Consider the following 23,472-nt stretch of genomic DNA (forward strand, 5'->3'; position numbering starts at 1 on the left):
TTGTCATGTATGGCTGCAAATATGACTCAATCAGGGAAAACATCAGCGTGTTTGGGGGTGAAAGTCCGATTAGCAGGGGAGAAATATTAACAGTATATCTGTATATATTAATAAACATTTGCATGTTCATACTTCAGATAGATAAATTCCATATCTTCTTTTAAAAACTCATTTGTATGAACATATAAGTTATATTGACAGGCAAGTCATTAATGGCATATAAATCAGCCAAAATGTTGATTTCATCTATCTTGAAAAAGATCTGTGTTGGAATCATACAAACTTAAAGTAAACGATTCCAACCTCCTTTGAGTATGAGAATCTGAACTAAAAGAGTTCTTCATGAGAAGATAACACTGCTGAGAAAATATAACTGCTATCTGCAAGGCTGCAGAGAGCAAAGTAGGGAGTATAAGGAATCAATAGCTGTGGTTGAAAGTGCTTGTATCTACCTCAACACTGTAAATCTACACACCTTACTGAAGTTTCATGAGAATCTGATGCTAAGATTAGTGGTAGTGTTCCCATAGATTTCATGGGATCCTGACATTCAGGAAAGAAATGTTAAGTGTCATTCAGAGAGTTTTATCTACCACCAAGTATGTACAATATTCCAACAGAAAACTCATTCAAAATAACTAACACAAAATTCTTGCACATTTTTATCTTGGTCTTAGAGCAAGAAACCTCTAGAAGAAACACAGGTTTCTCATTGGTGTTTGTTTACAGTCTACCTTCAGGTGATGGTATTTCTTCTGGAACAGCAATAGATACTCTTTCTTCTGTAATGTGCATTCTTTCTTCAAAAGTTGCTCTCTTCTGCACTTCAGGCACTTTGAAATATAATAATATTAAATGGATGATTTTCTAATGCCAGTGGGAATGCCATCTTGCAAAATGCAAATAACTAAGTTTCCAAAGAATTGCTTAAGGGTCTTGAACAAATAACACATAACAGAGATTCAACACTTAACATTGGTATTTTTGTAGGTACAACACACAAAAAATAATCCATTGCTTTATTGTCACTAAATCAGTATGTTGGAATTCATAAAGAAAGCCCAAATCAATCACTGACCAGACAGAACATACACACAGAAGCTAAGAAACAGCATTTTATTTATTCTATTGGAAAGCATACCTTTAGCTGGAGGAGCCTCAATTTTTTTAGGAACAGCAGGAGGCACCTTTTCTTTAGGAACAGGTTTCTTAGGAAATGCAGGCACTTTTTTTAAAACAAACAAACAAAAAATTTTATTTTAGGATCCAGAAAGAGAAAAACATGGAAAAGTAACATGTAACAGAAATGTATTGTTCAAAAAGAAGATCAGGCAGACGTATTTTGTTTAAAAGGACAACAACTGAATAAACTAAGGGAAATATTTATGTTCTGAAGACAAGAAGACAATACCTTTTGCAGGTGGAGCCTCTTCTACCTTAGGAATCTGAGGCAATTTTTCTTCTGGAACTGGTTTCTTAGGTACTTCTGGTGCTTCACAGATATTAATTAAACAATATTAAATAAACAAAATTACATATGTCTTGAGATTTCATCTGAAGCACAGTTATCATCAAAACAGACACAAAATACACGTAACTAGTATTACTATAGCACAGCTGAATACAGATTCACTTAACAATAAAAACTAAGACAACACAAAATGCTTAAGATATTTGATTTAAGTATACCTTTTGGTGGTGGAACTTCTCTTTTTGGAACAGCAACTTTTTTCTCTGGGGGAGCTCTCTTGGGCTCCTCTGGCACTTAAAAAAAAACATGAAACAAAATAATTGAATTACATATTTCAAAGATCTTTTTGAATATTTTAAAGACGCATCAATTTATAAGAATATCAAGACATACCACATAAATATTACAGTTAACATAGAAAGATGTAAGAATAACATACAGCTGAAAAAAGTTTTTTTTTTAATCAGTCACTGGAAGCCTCTAAAGTGCTTTGAGACTGATTTCTTAACTTTAGAGAGAGCTATTTGAGTATGCTACCTGGCCTTAAAAAGTGTTACATATGCACGATTACACATTTCAAACAAACAAACAAAAAAAACTCACTCTGACACAAATATACTTACATATGAACTAAAACCAACAAAAAAACATAAAAAAAAATACTCAAGAGGTATACTCCATCACTAAATATACCTTTGACAGGTGGAGGTTCTGCTTTGGGAACTGGAATGTGTACTTCTTCAGGTGGAGGTTTTTTAGGCACTTCAGGCACTTTAAAGACATTAAAATGTGTTTAAGAAATCTTGTCAAGGCTTTTGAGTAGCCATAGATGAGAACAGACATACAACACACAAACACTACACATGATTATATCTAACATGATAGTACCTGGATCAAAACAACAGTACAGGGGTGGTTAAAGTTTACTTTCAAAAGATGCTATACCTTTTACTGGGGGAGACACCTCCTTCTTAGCAATAGCAACTTTCTTTTCTGGAACAGGTTTCTCAGGCACTTGGAAAGCATTGCCAAAGAGAGAGAACTTTAGTTTTTGCAACATTTATGTGCCATCATTTTTACATGGCACTCTGTTAAAGAAAAAATATCCTACACTCATCTGCAAAAAACAAACAATCTAAACAAACACAGGAAATAAACACAAGATTGTTAGGAAAGAGAAGAGCCAACACTGAGACACATTCAAGCAGTGTAAATTAAGATACAACTGAAGGCAAAAAAAAAAAGAATGAAGATAATGCAAAATGAAAGGCACATAGATAGCAGACCAATAAAAATATTCAAGACAGCTTACAAAATTATATTGAAAGATAGAAAATTATTATTTCTTTGTTTTAACTTGTGTAGAAGAAGTACCTTTAGCTGGCGGAGCTTCTTTTGGGATATGAATAGGCTTTCTTTCTTCTGTGACATGCCTCTTTGTTATCTCAGGCACTTTAAAGAGATATGTGGTGAACATTTAGAAATTGGAAAGAGATTTTAGCATGCCACACTGTAGGCTGTTTTCCACATGCTGTGTAAGCAAACACTGCATGTCAAAAAATATGTTTTATCAGACATATAAATATTCTCAAATTAAAAAAAAAAAGATTTAATTAAAGTAGAGATTAAGAAGTAGATTTGGAAATGTAGTGGGAGATGATGCTTGAGATAAGAGCCATAGAGGCATGGAAATATCTGAGCTCTGATATGCTGTTCTTTGGTATACAGTGGTACAGGCAAGTAACACTAAAGTTCAAAAAAAATTAGGCAGATGATGCAAAGATTTAATTCACCTTCAACATGAGTCTCCAGTTCTGCAGAAACGACCTCTTGCTTTTCCTCCTCTTCAACTTCCTTATGTGCTGCAACAGGAATTTGAGAGATATTAAATATGGAGATGCAAAATTTCAATGCCAGTAGTAAATGTGAAACACTTTTAAGATATTATTTGTCCAATACACAAAGATCCACTGAAAATATATGCTACTGTTGTCCAAAAAAAATCAACTGAATTTGCAGATCTCACAATGACTTTTGATTAAGACTCAAATTGTTTTAAAAATCATAAATATTGATTAGTGCATAATTCTTGAGCAATCTACCTTCAATGGGGTAAACAGCTTCAAAGAATCTTTCTTCAACTGTTTTCTCATGTTCACTTGGCTCTTCAAAGAAAATCATTTAAACAACATTTAGAAAAAATTGTTTAGATGTTAACATCTGCTAATCTAAAGAAAATTGAGGCTACATAACACAGTGAACAAAAAGAAGCAATGCATATCAAAACATAAATATGTCTAAATATGTAATTCAAAGCATATAAAAAGTAGAAAATATAGCAAGATAGAAAGATGATTTCTTAATTGGTTTTAGGTGTTTGATTTTTTTTTTAATTACTATTTGTTTGGTTTTTAATTTTGTTTTACAACTTTTTTTTTGCTTCCTTTTTTTTTTTTCTTTTTCTTTTTACATACCTGTAACATATGAGTACTCTTCTTCTCTGTGGACAGAAACTGACATCTTTTCTTCTGAAATAGTCCATCTTTCTACTGTCGGTACTTCAAAGACAGGATTTTATTTTAGTATTTTATGTTTTAGATCCACAGCAGTGGTAGACAGCATGTGAATTTTTATGAAATCTGTATCTGTATTGTATGCTAAAGTCTTAGACATATTTAGACAGTCAGTATTGACATTCTAAAATATCAAACACAAAACAAGAACAGATGTAAAATTTACTATGTTAGAAACTAAAGTTACAGATATTCTTAACACCAGAACTTAAAATAAATTCACACTCAGACTTCTGCAATTAGTTTATCAGAATAATTTCAAAGGCATTTCTTCAAAGTAGTGTTAGGGCACTGGGCCATTGTCACGTAAGCATGTGCCAACAGGCTGAACAGATAAAGATCAAACTAAATGACAGTACAATATCCAATGGGCTATTTAAATATGAATTATAAAGGCAGCTACAGACACAGGACAAACATATTTTATGACAGGCAAAATCGTGGTAGACATACATTTTACACAATGAAAGTAGTCACAGCATGACCAGTAAAACAGATCCAGGTACACGCACAGTTCTGTATGTTCACAAGAGACACAAGAATTCACAGGGTACTGGAAAAATTGTAAACTGCGATTGAAAGGTGCTGATTTTTACCTTCCTTTTTCATAACTTTTTCCTCGATGATCACTGGAGTAGGTTTCGGTGATGGGATTTTCTTGGTAACTGTTAGCATTAAATTTGGTTAATCAGTAATATTTTTAGCAAAGATTAAAAAAAATCTAGATATTTTTAGGAATAAAGTTGCAAACAACAATGTAGCTCAGCAGCTAAACCAGAGTTGTCAGAACCATGCAAAGTGAGAAAAAGAAAGTGCTTGGTTCTTTTTTTGTTGTCTGCTTTCTGAGAGGGCTGGGTAACTCAGGATTTTTAGTACACAGAGTGTCAGCCATATACTGCATATTTTGAATTCTAGCAATTGAACTCCAGCTGCAGAATGGTAAATGCTATATCAGATAAACTGGTTACCAAGAGAATAAGGATGCATCTTAATTAAAAAGCTTTAACCAAGACATCCTGGTAGACAAGTCAGTGTGGAAATCTGAGGAAGATGGAAATTTCACATCTTGAGCTTAGAGTGAAATATGTTTTGTCAATTGATGCAATTCTACATTCTTATTACTGTTTTAAAGTATCCATTGTCAACAACTAAACTTCCTATTTTCACCTAAAAAGCTTTTTGTCTTCCTTTTACAAAATGCTGCAGAAGCCTTTATTAGAGCTGTTTCAAAGACTGACAAATTAGTTATATCCATGTGAAATGAAGACAAACATATGCATATTAGCTGAGAAAAGCTGCTACTCTCATGTAAAGGTAATGTTAAGGTAATAAAGCAGTAGTTACCCTCAGCTCGTTTGAATTTTTCTTCTGCAGTTCTCTGAGTGGTAATCTCAACTTTTTCATCAACAGGTTTCTTGACAACTATAAGTAATACAAATATATTCATCATTTGAGTCATCTTGCAAATTATTTTTCAGACATAAAACAGGTAGAACTTTCTTCTGTTTTAAGACATGAGCATCAAATGCATTGTTCAGCACATTATTCACTGCCACTCAACAATGGTGGTGAAGGTACTCGTGAAACAGACAATACAGCCCACCTTCCCATGAGATATGCTTTGATCTACATGGAGTACAATTTGCTGAACTGCAGCTTTCCCTGGCTCAAAAATATCACTTGGGTCCAAGGCTAATATAGTATGAAAGGGAAAGCTAACTGAAGCATAACTTGATTTTACTAGCAATTCTGATTTTGCTTCAATCACTCTTGGCAGTATTCTCTCTCTGCACAAAAATCTGAGGTGAGAGAACAGATGAGTTGCCCTGCCCCTTGTTCACATTGCTGTTCAACATGAGGATCATTCTCTCCCATTCAAGGAAATGTGAATAGCCATCACAGTACAGCTTGAAGGAGCTGTATCAGAGATCAGTATAAACAGAGCTGTAACTTTTGCAAGAAAGTCATACCTTTATGAACTGTAACATCTTTCTTTTCAGCTGTAATTGCTGGAGGCTTTCGCTCAGGCACAGGCTTCTTAGGAACTTCAATCACTTTAGAAAAAAAAACAGAAACATTTCATGATGATGAAAGTTGCATTTTCTAAAGGCACACTGTTAGTTATCTCGTTTTAAGATTATCAAGTTGAAACATACACACACAGTTTTGAAGATGCAACTCTTGCAGTAGAATTTTTTGCATATTTCCATGTTTTCCTGTTAGAATCCCATTCTGATCATAAAGGCATACTAGTATCTTAAATGTTTGAAGCATACCAGGAATTTAATTTCCATTAAAATCCAGCCATTAACATAAAAAATTGATGTTTGAAACGTTGACCTAAATCAAGTTTATCTAGAATGCGTGGATGTGTGAAAATAATAGCAGAAATATCCCAAACAACTAAAAATAAAACATAACCGTACAAATCGGTAATTCATATTAGATTTTAAAGATGGTCTAATATAGTAAGTTTGTTGGCAGTCCTATTACAGTGTAACATTTACCATTTGCACTCACATCTTGCCATACTATATATAATCAAATACTAGTTACTACTTGGGAGCATGTTAAGATTCAAGTGGTAAAACAATTGTAATTCCTTTATACCTTCTTCATGAATGATTTGTTTTTCTTCATAAGCCACCTCTCTTTTCTCATAAGTTTCTTCCCATTCCTCTTCCCCTTCATCATAACCTTCTTCCTTGAAATAATAATCATGATCTTCTCCATAATCTTCTTCCCATTCTTCATAAACTTCTTTGGGCTTTTCATATATTTCCATTTTTTCTTCATGAATCTCTTCTCTCCTTGCCATGGATGTTATTTTTACCTCCTTGGGCTTCTCTGGCAGTATCTCAGGGACTTCAAAACAAAACAAAAACCAACCATATTATTATTGTAGCCTAAAATCTACAGAGAGTGTATTATTGGATGTTCATAGTTAGTGAAAACAGATCTTCCTTGGAGACAGTGTTATGTAACAGAATACTAAAGACTATTCTTTATATGTGATATGTAAGTTTTAACATAAATACAGAAATCAAAGAGATACCTGTTCCAGAAAATAATTTTAATATTCTTAAGAGAGTATTTATTGCATTGTTTTTTTAAGTTACCTTCAGGTGGTGGGATTTCCTTGGGACCCTTTTTAACCACCTTTTTCGAGACTTTCTTTACTGGAACTTTCTTTTCTGCTCAAAATATATATATATGAAAATTTAAGTTAAGACAAAAGAATACATAATTAAACTTATGCACACTATCTAATTACTTTTAGTATTCTTACCTGGCTTTTTCTCCTCTGGTGGTAGAATGAGGGGCAGAAGAATAGGAATAGGGGCAGCTTGTGAAAAAAAAAAAAGGAAAAAAAATTAGAATGAGTACAGTATTGACTTCTAATAGAAGAAAAATCTTATTGCATTTGAAAAACTGGCAGAGATTATTTTATTTTAATTGCAGAATAAGAGCAAAACTGGTGCTGACTGTGACACTTCACTTAGCTGGATCAATGTTTTGAATGTAAATCTGTAGTCAAACTTTGTTTGAATCCTGACTCTCAGAAGCTTTATTTCCTATCATCATTCTCATTTTCTTGCTGATAGTAACTCATCCAGATATAAATCTTTTCTCTCCTGTACCACTTGAAGGAATTACCAAATTATCATAGAAATGAAACAAAAAGTGAACTTCTAGGTCAATACTAAACTACTGAGTCCAGCAGAAACATATGCAATGCTTGTTGTCTGTAGTCCATTAACAGAGTCTAGTGAGCTGGCAATACTCAAATACACATCCAATCTGTTTATACAGCTTCAAAATAATCTTTTATTTTCTATCGATCCTGTTTTATTTTTATTTATTTATTTATTTTTCAGATGAGCACATCTATGTATGTTTTTCCCTTTCCACACAGCAAAGCAAGTCTACCTAACCCAAGGCTTGCCTCTTATCATATTTCTAAAGAATAGAGAGGATTAACTAGATCTTATCAAAATCCTATCTTTGATCTTTCTTTGAAATTCCCATTGCCTTGCTGTTTCTGTGTTGATATAAAAGAGGACTATCGATGAAGTATGGTTTCTTATTTTACCTTCATCTGGTTTTTGAGGTGGAACTGCTACCTTGGCATCAGGAACATCTAGAAAATAAGATCATTTACAGGTGTAAAAATATAGAGATCTCAATTTGCTGCTCCCTAGACTATTATTTTGCTTTCTTAGTAAATTATTTTTCACCCGTGATAAGGACATTGATTGTATTCACTGTTGTATTCCTCAGTCATTTAAATAAACTCATTTGTTCTAAAGAATGCAGCTTCCCATATTGCACAAAATAAGACCTCAGAAGTAATTGCCATAATGTATAAGAATAAATATTTCCTCATGTATACAGGTAAGGAATATTTTTTCAGAGTGCAGGTTTGAATTACTACAACCAGGAAAAAAGGATAAAGCAGAACAATGCATATTATCTGTAACAGGAAAGACATGATCTTGTGCTAATCATGTGCATGACCTTTACCTGGAGGCTTCAACTCCAGCTTGATTTCTGAAAAAGAAAAATAAATTTATTTCAGAATGACTTGTACCAGAATCATGTTTTAAACTCAAAACTTGCAGAGATTATGATCAAAATTTTGTTTAGAAAATTTGCTAACCTTTGGTCACCAGATAGAGTTCTGCAGTACTTCTTGCTTCTCCCCTTGGTTCAAGACGAGCAATTACAGAATATACGCCTGCAACAGCCAAGAATTTTGATATTTATACAACTTTATAATTATAAAAGCACACAACAAAATCAGACTGAAAAAGTGGCATCGGTCCCAGTATTCCATGAATCTTTACCTTCATCTTCTGCAGTAACGTTGTGAATAGTCATATAATGACAACGACCTTCACTTCTGAAGCTGTACTTCGGGCTTTCTCTCAGTTCAGTGGGGCCTTTATACCATGTTACAACTGCATCATCAAATGACACCTCACACTCAAAGGTAGCAGACTGGTGTTCACTCACTACAATGTTCTGTATGCTCTTTGTAAACTGAATAGGTTCCGCTGTTTTAGAAACAATAACAAATAAATAAGTTATTACCTATCATCAGGCCATTTAACTTTCATGTTAACAACTACATTTCAGTAAGGTATAGTAATAACAAGTAGGAAAGAAGAGTTACCATCTACTGTGCAGTTTTCTACATAAGAATGAAGATTAGAAGATGTAAGAATATAAATAAAATAAGATTGCTGTAGAGAAATTATACAGGAGAAGTCATTGGGAAAGAAAGAGAAGATAAAGAATAATTAAGAAAAAGAGTAAATCCAAGGACAAAGAGGGAAATATAAGAGTATACATAAGAAATTAAAATGAAGTAGGACTGATGATTTCAGGTCGAGATGCCATTACTAATTACTTAGTTAAAAGTACTAAGTTACACACATACTAATGCATTCAAAGAGAAAGAACAGAAAAACTTCTTGTATGATCCATTTCCAAGTTTGAGGATATTTCTTTAATAATTTTTTTTTCATCTTTTCTGTCAATGGAATATCCAGCAACTGTTTATCACTACTGTAAATAAAGAGATTCTTTATCTGTTTACAAACCTTCAATGGCCAGATCAGCAGTTGTTTCTAGATTGTCAAGCTTGCAGGTATACTGTCCCTGGTCTTCTGTTCTAACATCCTTGATGATGAGTTTGTGTACTTTGTCGGAGACTTGTGTTGAATATCTCCCTCCTATCTTAATTGGCCTCCCATTTCTATACCACTGAGACTTGGCATTTGGGACAGAAAACTGACAAGACAACGTGCACGTGTTTCCTTCCTTGAAAGTAGTGTCATGAAGATGCCGTTCAACTGCAGGCTCTATTAGCGTGTTAAAACATATTTTAGCAGACATCAGTGAGTAGAATAAATAAAGTAATAATTACTTAAAATACATAGATCAAAATACACTTACCAATCACAGTTAGTCTAGCACTGGCAATGTGTGGTCCACACACTATTCTGTAATTTCCTTGATCTTCAAGTTGGCAGTTCCTAATTTTCAGTATGTGGCGATCACCTTCAATTTTAATTTCATATTTGTCACTGGAATCCAGTTTCTGAGTTCCCTTGTACCATGAAAGTTTAATTTCTGGATAGTTAATTTTTATCTCACATTCAAAGAGAGCATCCTCATCTGTTAAAACCGTCTGATTCTCAATGTCTTTTATCAGAGTAACAGGCTGAAAAATATTAGTTTAAATTTAGTCTCACGTTCTTTGTTATGGGTTGGAATATTTCGTGAATCAGGCCAACAATATGTTACCTCTGTCTGTGTGAGTCGTTGCTGAATAAATGCTACAAGTTCTTCAAACTCCTGGTCCTCTTTCTGAGCCTTTTCTGTGAGCTCAATTTCCTGTAAAAAGACAGAATGCACTTAAAGATTAAAAAACACTAAATGCCAAGATAGAATGGTTGTCCAACACAAGATCACATGCTGTGTAAGGTGATTACATTAGGTGATGTTAACCATAGTGTAACTACCCTATCTGTTACTTTGTTACTCTTCACAAAAACAACACTGTAGTTGTTTGTATCTTACCAGTCTATGACTTTCTTCCTCCCTGGTTTGCTTTAGTAACTCAAAAGCCTGCAGAAGACCACGAAAATCTGTAATTCCATACATGCGAGCATATTTTTCATATTCTTTGGGATCAACATTTTTGAGAAGTTCCAAGATATCGATAGTTTGCTCTTCCTCTTCCTTCTTTTTTGTTGGAATTCTATTCAAATCAATGACATATGTTAAATATATGATTTAATTTTCCTAGGACATTCACTGAAAAAATTAATCAAGTTAGAACTGCTACATATAGTGCAATCCTTCAGTATAACCTAGACAGGTGCTTCTATTTTCAGTACATAGTTATATATATATATATATATATATATATATATATATATATATATATATATATATATAAAATGAATATTAAAATATTATATCATGATATAAGTCATATAATCCAAAAGTTCTGTGTTGATGGCAAGGTAGCTTATAAAAAAAATCTCTGTATACCTTTTCAGTTTTCCCCTGACATCCTCTTCAACAACTTCTTTCTTCCTTTCTTCAACTTGCAAGTTGACACTCCTCTCAATTTCACCATGTTTGTTAAAAGCTACGCATTTGTACATGCCAGAATCAGTTTTTGTTGTGTCCTTTATTTCTAGTTTGGCTTCATCTCCTCTCTGCTGGATTATAATGCGACCTCCTTGGTTGAGTTGTCTCCATTTCCCCTTCATCCACTTAACATTTGGTATTGGGTCTCCTCCAACTTTTGCAATAAATGTTGCAACTGTCTCTGCAGAAAGATGCAAATGAGGAGGCTAAGTTTTTTCTAGTATCTATGACAGCAGGACACGATCTCAAGCATAAGATATAGGCAAATAGAAAACAATGTAATCTTAGAAAGAATCCTTACTTTCTATGACTTTGATACTCTGAGGCTCTGACACAAAATAAAGTTTTCCTTCAATGTCGGCTTTCCTAGCTGCTGGCGCAGCTGCTGCTTTTTCTGGAGGAAAAAATAAAAATAAAAAGAGAGAGAGAGAGAGGGAGTGATACAGAATCACAATCACATGATAGGTTAGACTGAAAGGAACCTGCAGAGGACTCAAGCAGATTGCCCAGGGCTTTCTAGATGAAACTGAACATTATGGGACACATTGTGCTCTTCACTAACTTCAGTCATGTCATTTATATTTTCATAGATGTAAATTCACAGATGGATATGCAAATAAGAAGCTTCATTTCCTAGAATGAGTGAGTTTTTAATGAAATATTTTCTGTCTGTTTCTGGAAATTTTATCCTCACAGATATTCGCATTAAAAAAAAAAACAACATTTTTTTTATATAATGTTTTTAAAAAAGCAATCTGTTAATACATATATTTTTTCCTCTAGTGTAGTTCATAGCTTTGCTGCTACCCATTTTGTGACAAACTGCTTCTACATATTACTGGATCTTCACATCTTGAATGCACTGGTAAGATGGGACACTACATGGAAGGTCTCATGTTAGGCAATATTTACTTCAGGTTATAAATTCAAAATGCATTGAGACTTTAGCAGCCTTGAAGTAACTAACCTCTAAGGCCACACTGTGAATCTAATTCATTTTGGACTTTTAATAAACATCACTATTACAAAAAACATGCACAGATCAATGCAGTTTTCACTACCTTAGCTTTTTTATTTTTTATTTTATTTTATTGCTAAATTCTGTGTTTAGATTTAGGAACTAAATTCTTAACTTTTCAGTGATGAGATACTATCGGCTTGACATTGATCTCACACAGTTTATATTGTTATTTTGTCTTCCCCAATTGTATAGTTTTGCTATGAACTAAAAGATGTTAATTGTTTGCTATTAGAATACTAGTATATTGGTTGTATACAAAACAAAGCAGGATGGAGTTTTGTTTTAAATTTCCATCATATGCCTTGATCTTGTCTTTAACAGTACCTTTAACTGTCACTTTAGATCTGCAAGTTTCAGTGCCAGCCACATTTGAAGCTTTGCACACATATTCTCCTGAATCAGATTTGGTAACTGCAGCAAGTTCCAGAAGAGCTACTCCATTAGCAAAGCTGAAGCTACATCTTTCTGAAGCTCTTATCTCCCTTCCAGCCTTCAGCCACTGAATTCGGATTGGCTCTGATCCTTGGACATGGCAGCTGAGCTGCAGGGTATCACCTTCCTCTGTTGCTGCTGGCTGAAGAGGCTGGTCAAAAACTGGAGGCTTTTTAGGTTCTGAAAGGGGAAAATGCTTCAGTGAATTATGCAGGAAGGAAAGTATGATTAAGAGTGTAGAAACAAAAACAAACAAACAAAGAAAAAGAGATACAAGTGATTTTTAAGAAAGAAAATGGCAAGAAAAAGAAGTTTGAGAATACCAACCATAGTTTTAGAAAATATAATTACTATCCAGGCAGTATGCTTTGTATGACGACATTCAGTGTTTTACATAACACATTTTCTGCACACAGTAAAGATGTTCAAATACAAAAAGTAGTAGAAATGAAGCACTGCTATTAGACTACAAAACTACGTAGGCAGTGGTAGAGAAACAAATATAAAATAATCTGCCATAGTATTAGGACAACATGCAGTGATGCCCAAGTTTAACTCTAAATACATTAAAAAAAATTGTTATTCTACAAGAAAAAGAGGATGATTAAAGATTCAACCAAAATATCATGTTAAAGATTTCAATGTTTACTTTAGATCAGTCATACTTAGAAGTGAATAAGAAGCCACTTCCTGAAGAAATGGTTTGATTTACCCCAAATTGAAAGATTCCTTGATATTGTTGTTAAACTCAGTTTTATCTTGTCCATCTCTGTACAAATTGCTGATGTTAAAGTAAGCAAAACCATATAAGCATATGCAATTAATTTATTAGCTGTATAAGTTCATAAGATAGAAGCTGTACTTTTGCAGCTAACATACAGAAAAAAGTAAGAAGAAAATAATGACTTCAACTAACCTCTGATAACAACAGAGGATGTACACAACACACTTCCTGCTTCATTGGACACCTTGCAGGTATACAAACCGGCATCCGATTGTCCTACGCTCTTGATATGTAAAAGCAAGGTATTGTTTTTGAATGATATTTCACAGTGTGGACTTGAATGAACTTCCTGATTGTTTTTATACCAAGAAACAGTCAGAGGTTGAGAGCCAGCAACACGGCCCTCAAGTTTAAGTTCATTTCCTTCTGTTTCTTCTACAGCTTCTGACAATTTCCTTGTGAAAGTAGGTGGAGTTTTTCGTTCTGTAAAGAAAGAACATATACATCAAACTTGAAATGAAAAATTCTAAAGCAATTATTTCAAGAAAAAAAAACAAAAAACAATGGGGAACCAATATTCGCTCTCATTTAAATAGGACTGTTTTTATTTTTTTTTAATGAGAGTAAGCCAAGATCAGTAGCAAGTGTCTTAATCATACATTCACTGTTAGTTGATTTTATTATGTGCGTAACAGAAAAAAAAAACAAAAACAACAAAAAAACAACAAAAAACAACAACAACAAAAAAGCCACCTCTTTTATACTGACCTAAGTCAAATGACCTTAAAAACACAAGATATTTGTTATCAAGAAAGAATTAAGCCAAAGAGTATAAAGAAATTAGTTGGAAGAAAATATTGTTTTCTTTCTTGCCCTGTTGTTGTTAATGACCCTTCCAAATTCCCTACAAAGACCTATGTGTACATCCAGGTAGGTATTTTTGAGATGTATCACAAAAGTTACACTTCAAGTTTTTTTCTCAAACTTGTCTTGCAGCAGTAAGGCTAACTTCCTTTTCAATTAGAAGAAGGAAAATGTACACACAATGCATTATTTATTTAGTACCTTTAACATTCAGTTGTGCTGTGCAAGAATCCTTTCCAACTTCATTGCTAGCATAACATGTATACTTTCCAGAGTCTCCCCTGTCAACTCTCAAGATGGTCAAATGGGCTATGTTTTCTACATAACTGATCTGATAGTTTCCTCCTGTTCTAATTTCCTGGTTATCTTTAGCCCAGGTGACTCTAATAGGTTGTGTTCCAGAAATGTGACACTCAAAGTCAGCACTTTCTCCAATAATACCATCCACAGGTGTAATTGGGGTATCAAAGAACGGGGGAGTCTTCCCTTCTGAAGAGTGAAGGAAATAAAAAAAGCATCAATTTAACATCTCAATTTGCTTTAAAGCTTTTTACAATATTAAATACATATAAATTAAAAGTTAGTTTTAAGATATTTCCATTAAATAATTCACAGCCAACCAACCTGTAAGGACAAGCTTGCCACTAGAAGAAGCGGTTCCAATAGCATTGCTTGCTGTGCAGGTGTATTGCCCCATAAGGCTCTTGTCAGTCTTCAAAATCTGCAGAGTTGCTACATTTTCTACAAAGGATGTGTGAACATTGTAGTCTTCTTTTACACGTACGTTGTCTTTAAACCAAGATACTTCAATAGGTTCTGAACCAGCAATACCACAATCAAATGTAACAGGTAAGCCAATGGTTTCATGAACATCTCTTAATTTTCGCGTAAAAGAAGGGGGAAGTTTACGCTCTGTAAGAAAACAGGTATTGTATAGTGAGTGCTCTCTGAAGGTATACACCTATTGCTGTACTCAGCAGAAAACACTGCCTAAGTGATTTCATAATAACTTATGAAAAATTTTACCCCCTATGTCATTTAATTTGGGAGGTGATGTATAAAGGGCACAGTACATTTGATTGTAGGAAAATATACAACCATTTGCCCCCAGTTACCCCCAGTGAGCCTATTTAAAACCCAAGACTGCCAGGCAGAACAATCAAAGCAATTTCCTAAGTGGTTATGAAGTTGTAGGACCCTCTATTCCTACAGAAGAAATGAATCAGTAAGAGATGAATTTTAATTTGCTTTAATAGAAGGCCTTTATTAATACAAGACAGAGTATCTTACTTTGCCAGGATAGAGCAGAGCTTTTAAAAAGGAAAAAGTAATCTTAGTTTTTGAAAAAGGAAATATACTTAAGAAATGTAGGCCATTTTCCTTATTTTTAGAAAGAATTATTCACCTTGAACTGCAAGTAAAGAGGATGAAGTAGCCTCCCCAACAGTGTTTTCTACTTTGCAGATGTACTCCCCACTGTCACTGCTGTCCACTTGGCTGAAGACCAGAGTGGCAACTTGGTTCTTAAAGTGCATTTTCACAGTAGCTGTTCCTCTCAGCTTTGTATCACCTTTGTACCATGACACAATCATTTCTGGTGTTCCAGCAACCTGACACTGTAAGGACGCAGAATCCCCAACAGTCACCTGCACTGGCTCCAAAGGGGTAATGAAATAAGGTGGTTCTGAAGAACAAACACACAAGTGTTAACACAAAATAAAATAAATAAAATAAAATAAAAGTATTGCATAATGACTACTAGTGGTTGAAATAACACTTGATGAAATGATAGCGGCTTGATGACACACCTAGTATTGTAACTGCACCATGACAATTATCTTGTCCAGAGTCATTTTCAATATGACAAGAATATTGCCCCTGATCTTCTAGTTTGCAACTAGGGATCTCCAGTATGGCAGAGGTTTCTGTAGTGGTGATGCTACACTTTTCAGAGTGTTTTAATATTGCTCCATTTTTCTTCCACGTCACTGAAATTGGTGGAGTACCCGCATATGTGCATTCCAAGATTAAATTTTTTCCTTTCTCCACACTTAAATCATTCACCTTCATCACAAACTTTGCTGGTTCTATAACAAACAACAGGAAGAAAATAAGCCAAGTAAAACCAGAAGATTATTTCTATGAAGAAATGTAAGAAGCAGTAGTATGCACAAACCTTTGACAAAAAGATGTGTTGTGCAAGATATCTTCCCTGCCTCATTAGAGACCTGGCAGGTGTAGTCTCCGCTCTGAAGTGGCTGTACATCAAATAGCTCCAGTTCTGCAACGGAGTCTTGCAAGTTGATGTTGCATTTGTGTCCTGGTGCTAGCTCAACGCTACCTCTAAACCATTTAACTTCAAATGGAGGGGAGCCTTTTATTATACTTGTAAATGTGATGTTTGCTCCAGATAAAACATTAAATGGTTCAGGTTTCTTCACAAAAGATGGTGGTTCTAAGCATACAAGTAAAACAGACAGAGAAGAAGTACATTTCACCTTCTATGAAGAATGAAATACAGAAATACAGAAACATGTAAGAAAAAAAATAATCCTTTTTGTAAACAAATCTGTGTTGTCTGATAGATACTGACCTCTAACACTCAAAAATGCACTGCATTCATCAGATCCAGCTACATTAGTAGCCGTACATGAATAAGTTCCCATATCAGATTCCTGAAGCCCATTCACTTTCAGAGAACAAGTATTGTCTGTAAGCGTAGCCTGATACTTGTCTCCACTGGTAATCTCCTGTCCATCATGAAACCAGGAAACAAGAATGGGTGGTGACCCATAAACTTTGCACTCCAGCACAGCAGAAGAACCCAGATGACCGTATGTTTCTTTCAGTTTTCTTGTGAAAGAAGGGGGTATAATACGATCTGCATTTGTTTAAAAAAAAAAAAAATACTGTTCAGAAGCTTAAAATATAGAATGTTCTCCATGTATAATAAAATCAGATAGATTTCTTTTGACATGCATGCATTACCAATCTACTCCTACATGTATAAGTCAATGAGAAGTAGGGAGTTGTTGATGATGGATATACCGGATCTTTTATTCCCACTTTTAAGGGAGAGATTTGTGGGTTTTTTTTCTTTTTTTTTCTTCTGCTTTTTAATACAAAAATCAAATCAAATAAGAATTCAAATCCTTGCAGCAATTACTGCCCCTCCAATGTTAGGTAGGCATCTATCCCTGATGCTTGTCATAGTCACGTGCCAAGAACTCAAAGGTCAGTGTCTCCCAGACTGCCAGTAATAAGAAACAGTATGCTATTTAAAGGCATTGTAAAAGAACTTATGATCAGATACGACTCAAAAAGAGTAGTCAACTAACCTGAAACTTGCACAGTAGCAGTACAGCTGCTTTTACCAACACTGTTTTTCACCTCAAAAGTATATTCTCCACTATCTTCTAGTCCTGCATTGAGGATCTTAAGCCCAGATACTTTGTTGAAGAAACTGATTTTATATTTATGGTCAGTGGACAGTTCATTCCCATCTTTAAACCATCTAGCAGTAAGCTCTGGTGTGCCATCTACTGTGCATTCCAGAGTACAGGAGTCTCCAGCTGTAACTTTCACTGGGCCTGGCTTCTCTACAATGACTGCAGGTTCTGTAATGAGATGTAAGTCACAACTTTTTAAAAAACAATACAAGAGATACTGTAAAAATTAAATTGAAATTTTTAAGCATTACTGTTTGTTTTTGTTGTTGTCTTTGTTTTTGTTATCCCATGCTACCCACCGAGCACTGTTAATTTAGCAAAGCACTCCTGAAATCCAGCATCATTTTTTATCTGACAGATGTATTTCCCAGCATTGGTTGGTTCTGCATTTCCAATGCGTAGAGTTGCAATGTTTTCTGAATAGGAAATCCAAAGATTTTCACTTTCTCTAATGATCTCCCCTTTATCTTTTAACCACAGAACAGAAACGGGCTGTGCTCCTTCAACTGCAGCCTGTAGTTCAATTGTCTCCCCGACCACAACAGTGACATCACTCAGCTTCTTTACAAAGGTTGGTGGTGCTATTTAAGAGAAGATAGTAAAAATCACAGTCCAGAAACAGAAAAGTAGGGGGACAATTCGGGAATAATGACATTCTAAGAACGTGCCAATCTGTATACAAACCTCTCAGTGTTACAGAGCCAATGCAAGAGTCACTTCCCACATCATTTACAGCTTTACAATGATATTCACCAACATCTGCAGTATCCACATTAAGAATGTGAATGCTAGCAAGGTAGTTCTCAGACATGATCTTGTACTTCTTGCTGCTCCGAATTTCTCGTTTGTCTTTGTACCATGAAATCTGGAATGGAGGTGTGCCTTGAAGCTCACATTCTAGATGAACATCAGACCCTTTCAAGGTCTGGACTGGATAAGGTTTCTTGGTAAAAGCAGGGGGTGCTGAAACAAAGGAGTTAAAATTTGGATTATTTGAGCAGAGGACATTAAAGAGGAGAGAGTATTCAAGTAGCCAAACTGATACTGAACAAAAAAGGCAAACAATAAAGAGATCTCCCACAGCATAACAAGCAGACAAGAGACTTGCATCTTTTCTAACAGTTTTTGTCCTGTCTGACTAAAGAAAGCAAGATTTAACAGCTTTTTCACACTATCATACAGATAGAAAGGCAAGGGATTCTCACCTTTCACTTTCAGTGAGGTACTGGTGCTAGCACTACCAGCTGGGTTCTGGGCTTCACAACTGTAGTCACCACTGTCTTCAACACTAAGGTTGTGCATTTCAAGGACTGCCACCGAATCCACAAAGGACATGATGTATTTTTCACTTGGATGGATTTCAGTTTCTCCTTTGTACCAGGTGACTTTGATTTCAGGAGATCCACCTACTTTGCATTCATACCTAGTGGAATCATGCTGTTTCACAAGTCTTGAAGAGTCTAGTTTCTTAATAAACCTTGGTGGTTCTGGAAAGCCAAAAATGGGAGAAAATGCTTTAAACTGCATTGATTCTTAGAATAAGCAGGTAAATATTTAACAAAAAATATAAACTTCAGGGACTTATATGAACATTCTAACTTTGTAATTTCTAAGTTGCTTTTATTTATTTTTTATATATAAATATTATTTCAAAATTTGTCCAAAATGTAGATCAGGCAGCAAACAAATTCTCTGTCTTGTCATTTCAGTTAGTTTCTCCTTATTTTACTTTCCTATTCAACTTCTCTTTCTGTGTATCCAGTTGATGTGTGGTTTTCTTTAATAATATCCTCTTCCAATAGGTGGATAATAACAATAACTGGTAAAAATGCAAGAATCCAAACTATTCAGCTAAAAAATATTAAACTATAAAAATATTAAGAGGATTTATGCTGAGTACTATAGAAACTGCTTTATAACTTAATAGGTAGTTAAGAATTGATACAGTCAATAAATATACCTGAGTTAAAACCCTTCACACGTTTATTTTGAAGACAAACATAAAGGTACATACAAGAAAAATCAAGGAGCTTAGACATCACAAATAAAAGATATTCAAAACAGTCAATCTGGGAAGAATTATACATGGCTGTTATTACTGAGATTGGCTTTAAAGTTCCTGTGACTACACAGTAAACTGGATAGTTACTTTTTTTTTTTTTTCCCTGTTTCAAGAGAAAGGAGTGATGATTCAGAATCACACAACTCTGAATGCTCCTGGATCAAAGATACAAGCAGTGGAATCATGAGGTAGTAATGTGGTCACAAGCAACGGATCTCTCTACAGAAGAGGATTAAGTGCCTGTTTGTGCATCTGTCTGCAAAGTGTAGGAAGAATATTTTTCTTATTGTGGGTTCCTTCAACCTGTGGGATATTTACAGAACATCCTGTGCTGTTAGTAACAAAACTTCCTTAAAGTTTCTAAAAATAGAAATAATGTCTTATTAACATGAGAACTCTTGAAATCTCAGTAATTTACTATCAGATTTCACGTTGATAAACAGCTGATTATCTGTCTGCATACTAACAGTTCTTGTCCAGTCATGCTCTAACTCAATTTCTTTCCAAAATATAGCTTAGTAAAGTACATACTTAAAATGTTAAGTAGTTTCTAGAACCTAAAACTGTCATTAGAACTGCATGTTAAGGACATCAGATTTTAAATTGGGAAAGCTAATAAAAAACTGGGAGATGCTGATTCTACAAACAAGGTTGTATATCATAACAAACAGCAACTCCCCAAATTAAAAAAAAAAAAAAGGCAAACCAATTCATACATAAGATTACACTTACAAGTATTGTAGGAACTGCATGACAAATTATGACTGAAATTAATTTTATAGCCCTGAGAAAAATGCACAAATTCTAAAGAATGTAAGGAATAAGGCTGGAAAAAAAAAAAAAAAAAAGGATCAATTCACAACTTTGTGAATAAAGAGCTGAAGTATAAGAAAATTAATAAGGTTAGTCAAGTAGTCAAGATGATTCTGTGAACGGAAGCTCCAGTGAAAATAACCTATTAGTACTGTTACCATTCACAATATAAGAACTGTAATTCTTGTGGAAACAAGCTTAAAATCTTTACAAGAGATTTCTTTCTTGAAAAGAGTTTTCTTTTAAAAATATTTCCTGCTAAAGTAGTTCAATAGCTTTTGTAAGCCAAACTACATAAGAACAGAATCTCTGTTGGTCACTGAATCAACAGGTAATGCAGTTTGCCAGTCCTCATACACCCAGTGGAAAAAATCCATATGAAAAAAATATATTTCAGACTTATTTAATGCATTTGACATGAACTTATCACAAAATCTTACTAGTGGTAGTTCAGCTTTTGTGTTATTTGTCTCAGAGCATGAAAGCTACAGTATTTACTCTCAAAATGTTTGCATTCATGCATGTGTTGTTTTGTTGTTTTTTTTTTTCACCTCAAAACTTACAAAGAAGAAGAGAAGAATGTCCTGAAACAACAGGGACATACAAATTCATGTATGATTTAAGTAGACAATTTAATATTTATCCTTTCACAAAATCAGCAGGAACAAGATATCCGGAACAGCTATAAATATACCCAAGGCTTCCACCTACATTAAGGAAATTACAGCAGCATACAAGTGTCACTTATATCAGGCCAGTTTTAAATTTAGATCTTCAAAATTCACAAGATCTACACACTATGTGGAGAAGTGAAGTATTGGTGGAATGATTATTTTGCCCCCAAGTCTGCCCCTAGATCCTCCAGTCTTTCCTATTCAACAACAGTGGTTTTCAATGTTTTCAGGCTGGAAGAGTAAAAATATTTGTAGGAACAGAACACCCAGTAAAAACACATTTAAGCCTCATAAGATAAATAGCTTCTTTCAGCTACCTTTCCCTCTTCTGGAACAGTTAGTGAATGACATTTCTCCAGAAGAGTTTAAGGTGGACAGCTTTTGCTGGCTGATGGGATCATTCATAAAGGGACAACACAGTACTATGTCAGTTTTAACATTTCAGTGGCAGAATTCCTTTGATAAGACTCACTGTACCAGACCAAAAGAAAGATGGATAAGCACTTAAGTATTAGATTAATATTTACATTAAAAAAAGAAATCTCAGTGTACCCTCTTGAAAAGATTGTTAGTCTCATGTATGCACTATTCAGGATGTCTACTTTGCAAAGAAAAGCCTGCTGAACAGTAAAGCTTCCAGCAGTACCTTGTACAGCCAGCTGGGCTGCGCATGCATCCTTTCCAACGCTGTTGCTGGCAGTACAGGTGTAGAGTCCAGCATCCCCTTTACCCACTTTTAGGACCACTAAGCTGGCCGTGTTTTCTACAAGCATCATCTTGTAGTTGCCGCCTGGGCGGATCTCTCTATTGTCTCTGGTCCACATAATCCTCATGGGTGCAGAGCCGGTCACATGACACTTAAAAGTTGCACTTTTCCCTAGCGCCACGTCAATAGATGCTGGCTTGATGTCAAAGAAAGGTGGCTGTAGATGTTCTGCAAAGAGGAAGGCATGGCAGAGCTCACCATCAAACTTCACCACGCACCTCACCATGCTATGTCCATGCTTCCTTACCACCATGAGTGGGAGAACGCATGGAGAAATAGAAGAGGAAATAGAAAAGTATATTTGTTTAAGAGTGGGCTACAAACCTGTGAGGAGAAGCTTGGCACTGGTAGATGCGGTCCCCAGAGCATTCTGGGCTGAGCAAGTATATTGGCCACAGTAAGCCATACTAGTTTGCAAGATCTGAAGAGATGCAACATTATTTAAGAAGGTTAACTGCACATTATCGCTGTCACTTAAGAGAACCCCATCCTTGTACCAAGAGACCTGGATAGGCTCTGAGCCATTTATACGGCAATCAAATGTCACTGGAGCACCAACTGTTTCCTGAATATCTTTCAGTTTCCTGGCAAATGTAGGTGGAAGTTGACGTTCTGCAAAATAATAAAAATCACCACCATAATTAGAAAGCTGCCCTGTCAACCCAGAATTACTTAATAAAGAATCTAATAAGAACCCCTTTTTGTAGACAACAAAGAGTTTCTACAAAATATCCCAGGAAAGACTGGCCTTGGGCCCATCACCTTTAACAACAAGCAAAGCCGTAGAGGTAGCAAAGCCAACGCTATTTTCTGCTTTGCAGGTATATTCTCCAATGTCACTGTCCTCCACGGTTGAGAATGCCAGTGTTGCCACGTTATTCTTGAAGTGCATTTTGTAAGCCTGCGTTGATCTGAGTTTGGTGTCATCTTTGTACCAAGACACCTTGACTTCTGGTGCACCACCAATCTGGCATTTTAAGACCAAGGGTTCACCAATCTTCACCTCCACACGGTCCAGGTGTGTGATGAAATAGGGTGGTTCTAGAGATGAGAGAGTATAATGAGCAGAAGCAGAGCACCACTGGGGTTCACCAGTACCCTAGGGGATTGGGAGTGGTGCATACCTAAGATGGAGACAAGGCTGTGACAAACATCCCCACCCGCCTCATTTGACACCTCACAGGTATATTCGCCTTCATCACTCTTGGTGCTGTTGAAGATTTCGAGAATGCCAGATTTGTCAGTAGTTGTAACGCTGCAGCGCTGAGACTGAGCTATTGGCATGCCATTTCTTTTCCAGGTAACAGAGATTGGAGGGGTACCCGTGTAGATGCTTTCCAGAACAATGGACTTCCCTTGCTCCACACTGAAATCACTTAACTTCTTCATGAAGACTGCAGGCTCTGTGTGGAGGCACAGGTCAATAAGTGTGAGGGACAAATGTGGCAGTGCTGCA

The 23,472-nt window shown here is 35.2% G+C and overlaps 1 protein-coding gene across 1 annotated transcript in view; it reads right to left on the reverse strand.

Annotated features, from left to right (window-relative positions):
* The window catches only part of TTN (titin), a 237,676-nt gene that overhangs the window by 142,358 nt on the left and 71,846 nt on the right, over nucleotides 1-23,472 (reverse strand). Inside the window, exons 82-123 of the mRNA XM_065750962.1 lie at nucleotides 23,141-23,419; nucleotides 22,779-23,057; nucleotides 22,341-22,628; nucleotides 21,897-22,184; nucleotides 18,907-19,188; nucleotides 18,386-18,664; nucleotides 18,001-18,282; nucleotides 17,591-17,869; nucleotides 16,846-17,133; nucleotides 16,429-16,707; nucleotides 16,061-16,339; nucleotides 15,658-15,936; nucleotides 14,877-15,164; nucleotides 14,454-14,741; nucleotides 13,581-13,871; nucleotides 12,557-12,844; nucleotides 11,513-11,605; nucleotides 11,110-11,392; nucleotides 10,633-10,813; nucleotides 10,357-10,446; nucleotides 10,006-10,273; nucleotides 9,651-9,911; nucleotides 8,892-9,101; nucleotides 8,705-8,782; nucleotides 8,569-8,595; nucleotides 8,138-8,185; nucleotides 7,334-7,390; nucleotides 7,164-7,238; nucleotides 6,655-6,909; nucleotides 6,015-6,098; nucleotides 5,389-5,466; nucleotides 4,641-4,709; nucleotides 3,946-4,029; nucleotides 3,574-3,636; nucleotides 3,265-3,333; nucleotides 2,846-2,923; nucleotides 2,417-2,485; nucleotides 2,165-2,242; nucleotides 1,690-1,764; nucleotides 1,412-1,492; nucleotides 1,142-1,225; nucleotides 735-833 (exon numbers count right to left, since the gene is read on the reverse strand). Of these exons, the coding sequence (XP_065607034.1) occupies nucleotides 735-833; nucleotides 1,142-1,225; nucleotides 1,412-1,492; nucleotides 1,690-1,764; nucleotides 2,165-2,242; nucleotides 2,417-2,485; nucleotides 2,846-2,923; nucleotides 3,265-3,333; nucleotides 3,574-3,636; nucleotides 3,946-4,029; nucleotides 4,641-4,709; nucleotides 5,389-5,466; nucleotides 6,015-6,098; nucleotides 6,655-6,909; nucleotides 7,164-7,238; nucleotides 7,334-7,390; nucleotides 8,138-8,185; nucleotides 8,569-8,595; nucleotides 8,705-8,782; nucleotides 8,892-9,101; nucleotides 9,651-9,911; nucleotides 10,006-10,273; nucleotides 10,357-10,446; nucleotides 10,633-10,813; nucleotides 11,110-11,392; nucleotides 11,513-11,605; nucleotides 12,557-12,844; nucleotides 13,581-13,871; nucleotides 14,454-14,741; nucleotides 14,877-15,164; nucleotides 15,658-15,936; nucleotides 16,061-16,339; nucleotides 16,429-16,707; nucleotides 16,846-17,133; nucleotides 17,591-17,869; nucleotides 18,001-18,282; nucleotides 18,386-18,664; nucleotides 18,907-19,188; nucleotides 21,897-22,184; nucleotides 22,341-22,628; nucleotides 22,779-23,057; nucleotides 23,141-23,419 (7,473 nt within the window). The remainder of the gene's footprint in view (nucleotides 1-734; nucleotides 834-1,141; nucleotides 1,226-1,411; nucleotides 1,493-1,689; nucleotides 1,765-2,164; nucleotides 2,243-2,416; nucleotides 2,486-2,845; nucleotides 2,924-3,264; nucleotides 3,334-3,573; nucleotides 3,637-3,945; nucleotides 4,030-4,640; nucleotides 4,710-5,388; nucleotides 5,467-6,014; nucleotides 6,099-6,654; nucleotides 6,910-7,163; nucleotides 7,239-7,333; nucleotides 7,391-8,137; nucleotides 8,186-8,568; nucleotides 8,596-8,704; nucleotides 8,783-8,891; nucleotides 9,102-9,650; nucleotides 9,912-10,005; nucleotides 10,274-10,356; nucleotides 10,447-10,632; nucleotides 10,814-11,109; nucleotides 11,393-11,512; nucleotides 11,606-12,556; nucleotides 12,845-13,580; nucleotides 13,872-14,453; nucleotides 14,742-14,876; nucleotides 15,165-15,657; nucleotides 15,937-16,060; nucleotides 16,340-16,428; nucleotides 16,708-16,845; nucleotides 17,134-17,590; nucleotides 17,870-18,000; nucleotides 18,283-18,385; nucleotides 18,665-18,906; nucleotides 19,189-21,896; nucleotides 22,185-22,340; nucleotides 22,629-22,778; nucleotides 23,058-23,140; nucleotides 23,420-23,472) is intronic.

Source organism: Cyrtonyx montezumae, unplaced genomic scaffold (genome assembly GCF_038088225.1).
Source record: "Cyrtonyx montezumae isolate F1298 unplaced genomic scaffold, pur_monq_1.0 scaffold_7, whole genome shotgun sequence".
Taxonomy (NCBI): domain Eukaryota; kingdom Metazoa; phylum Chordata; class Aves; order Galliformes; family Odontophoridae; genus Cyrtonyx; species Cyrtonyx montezumae.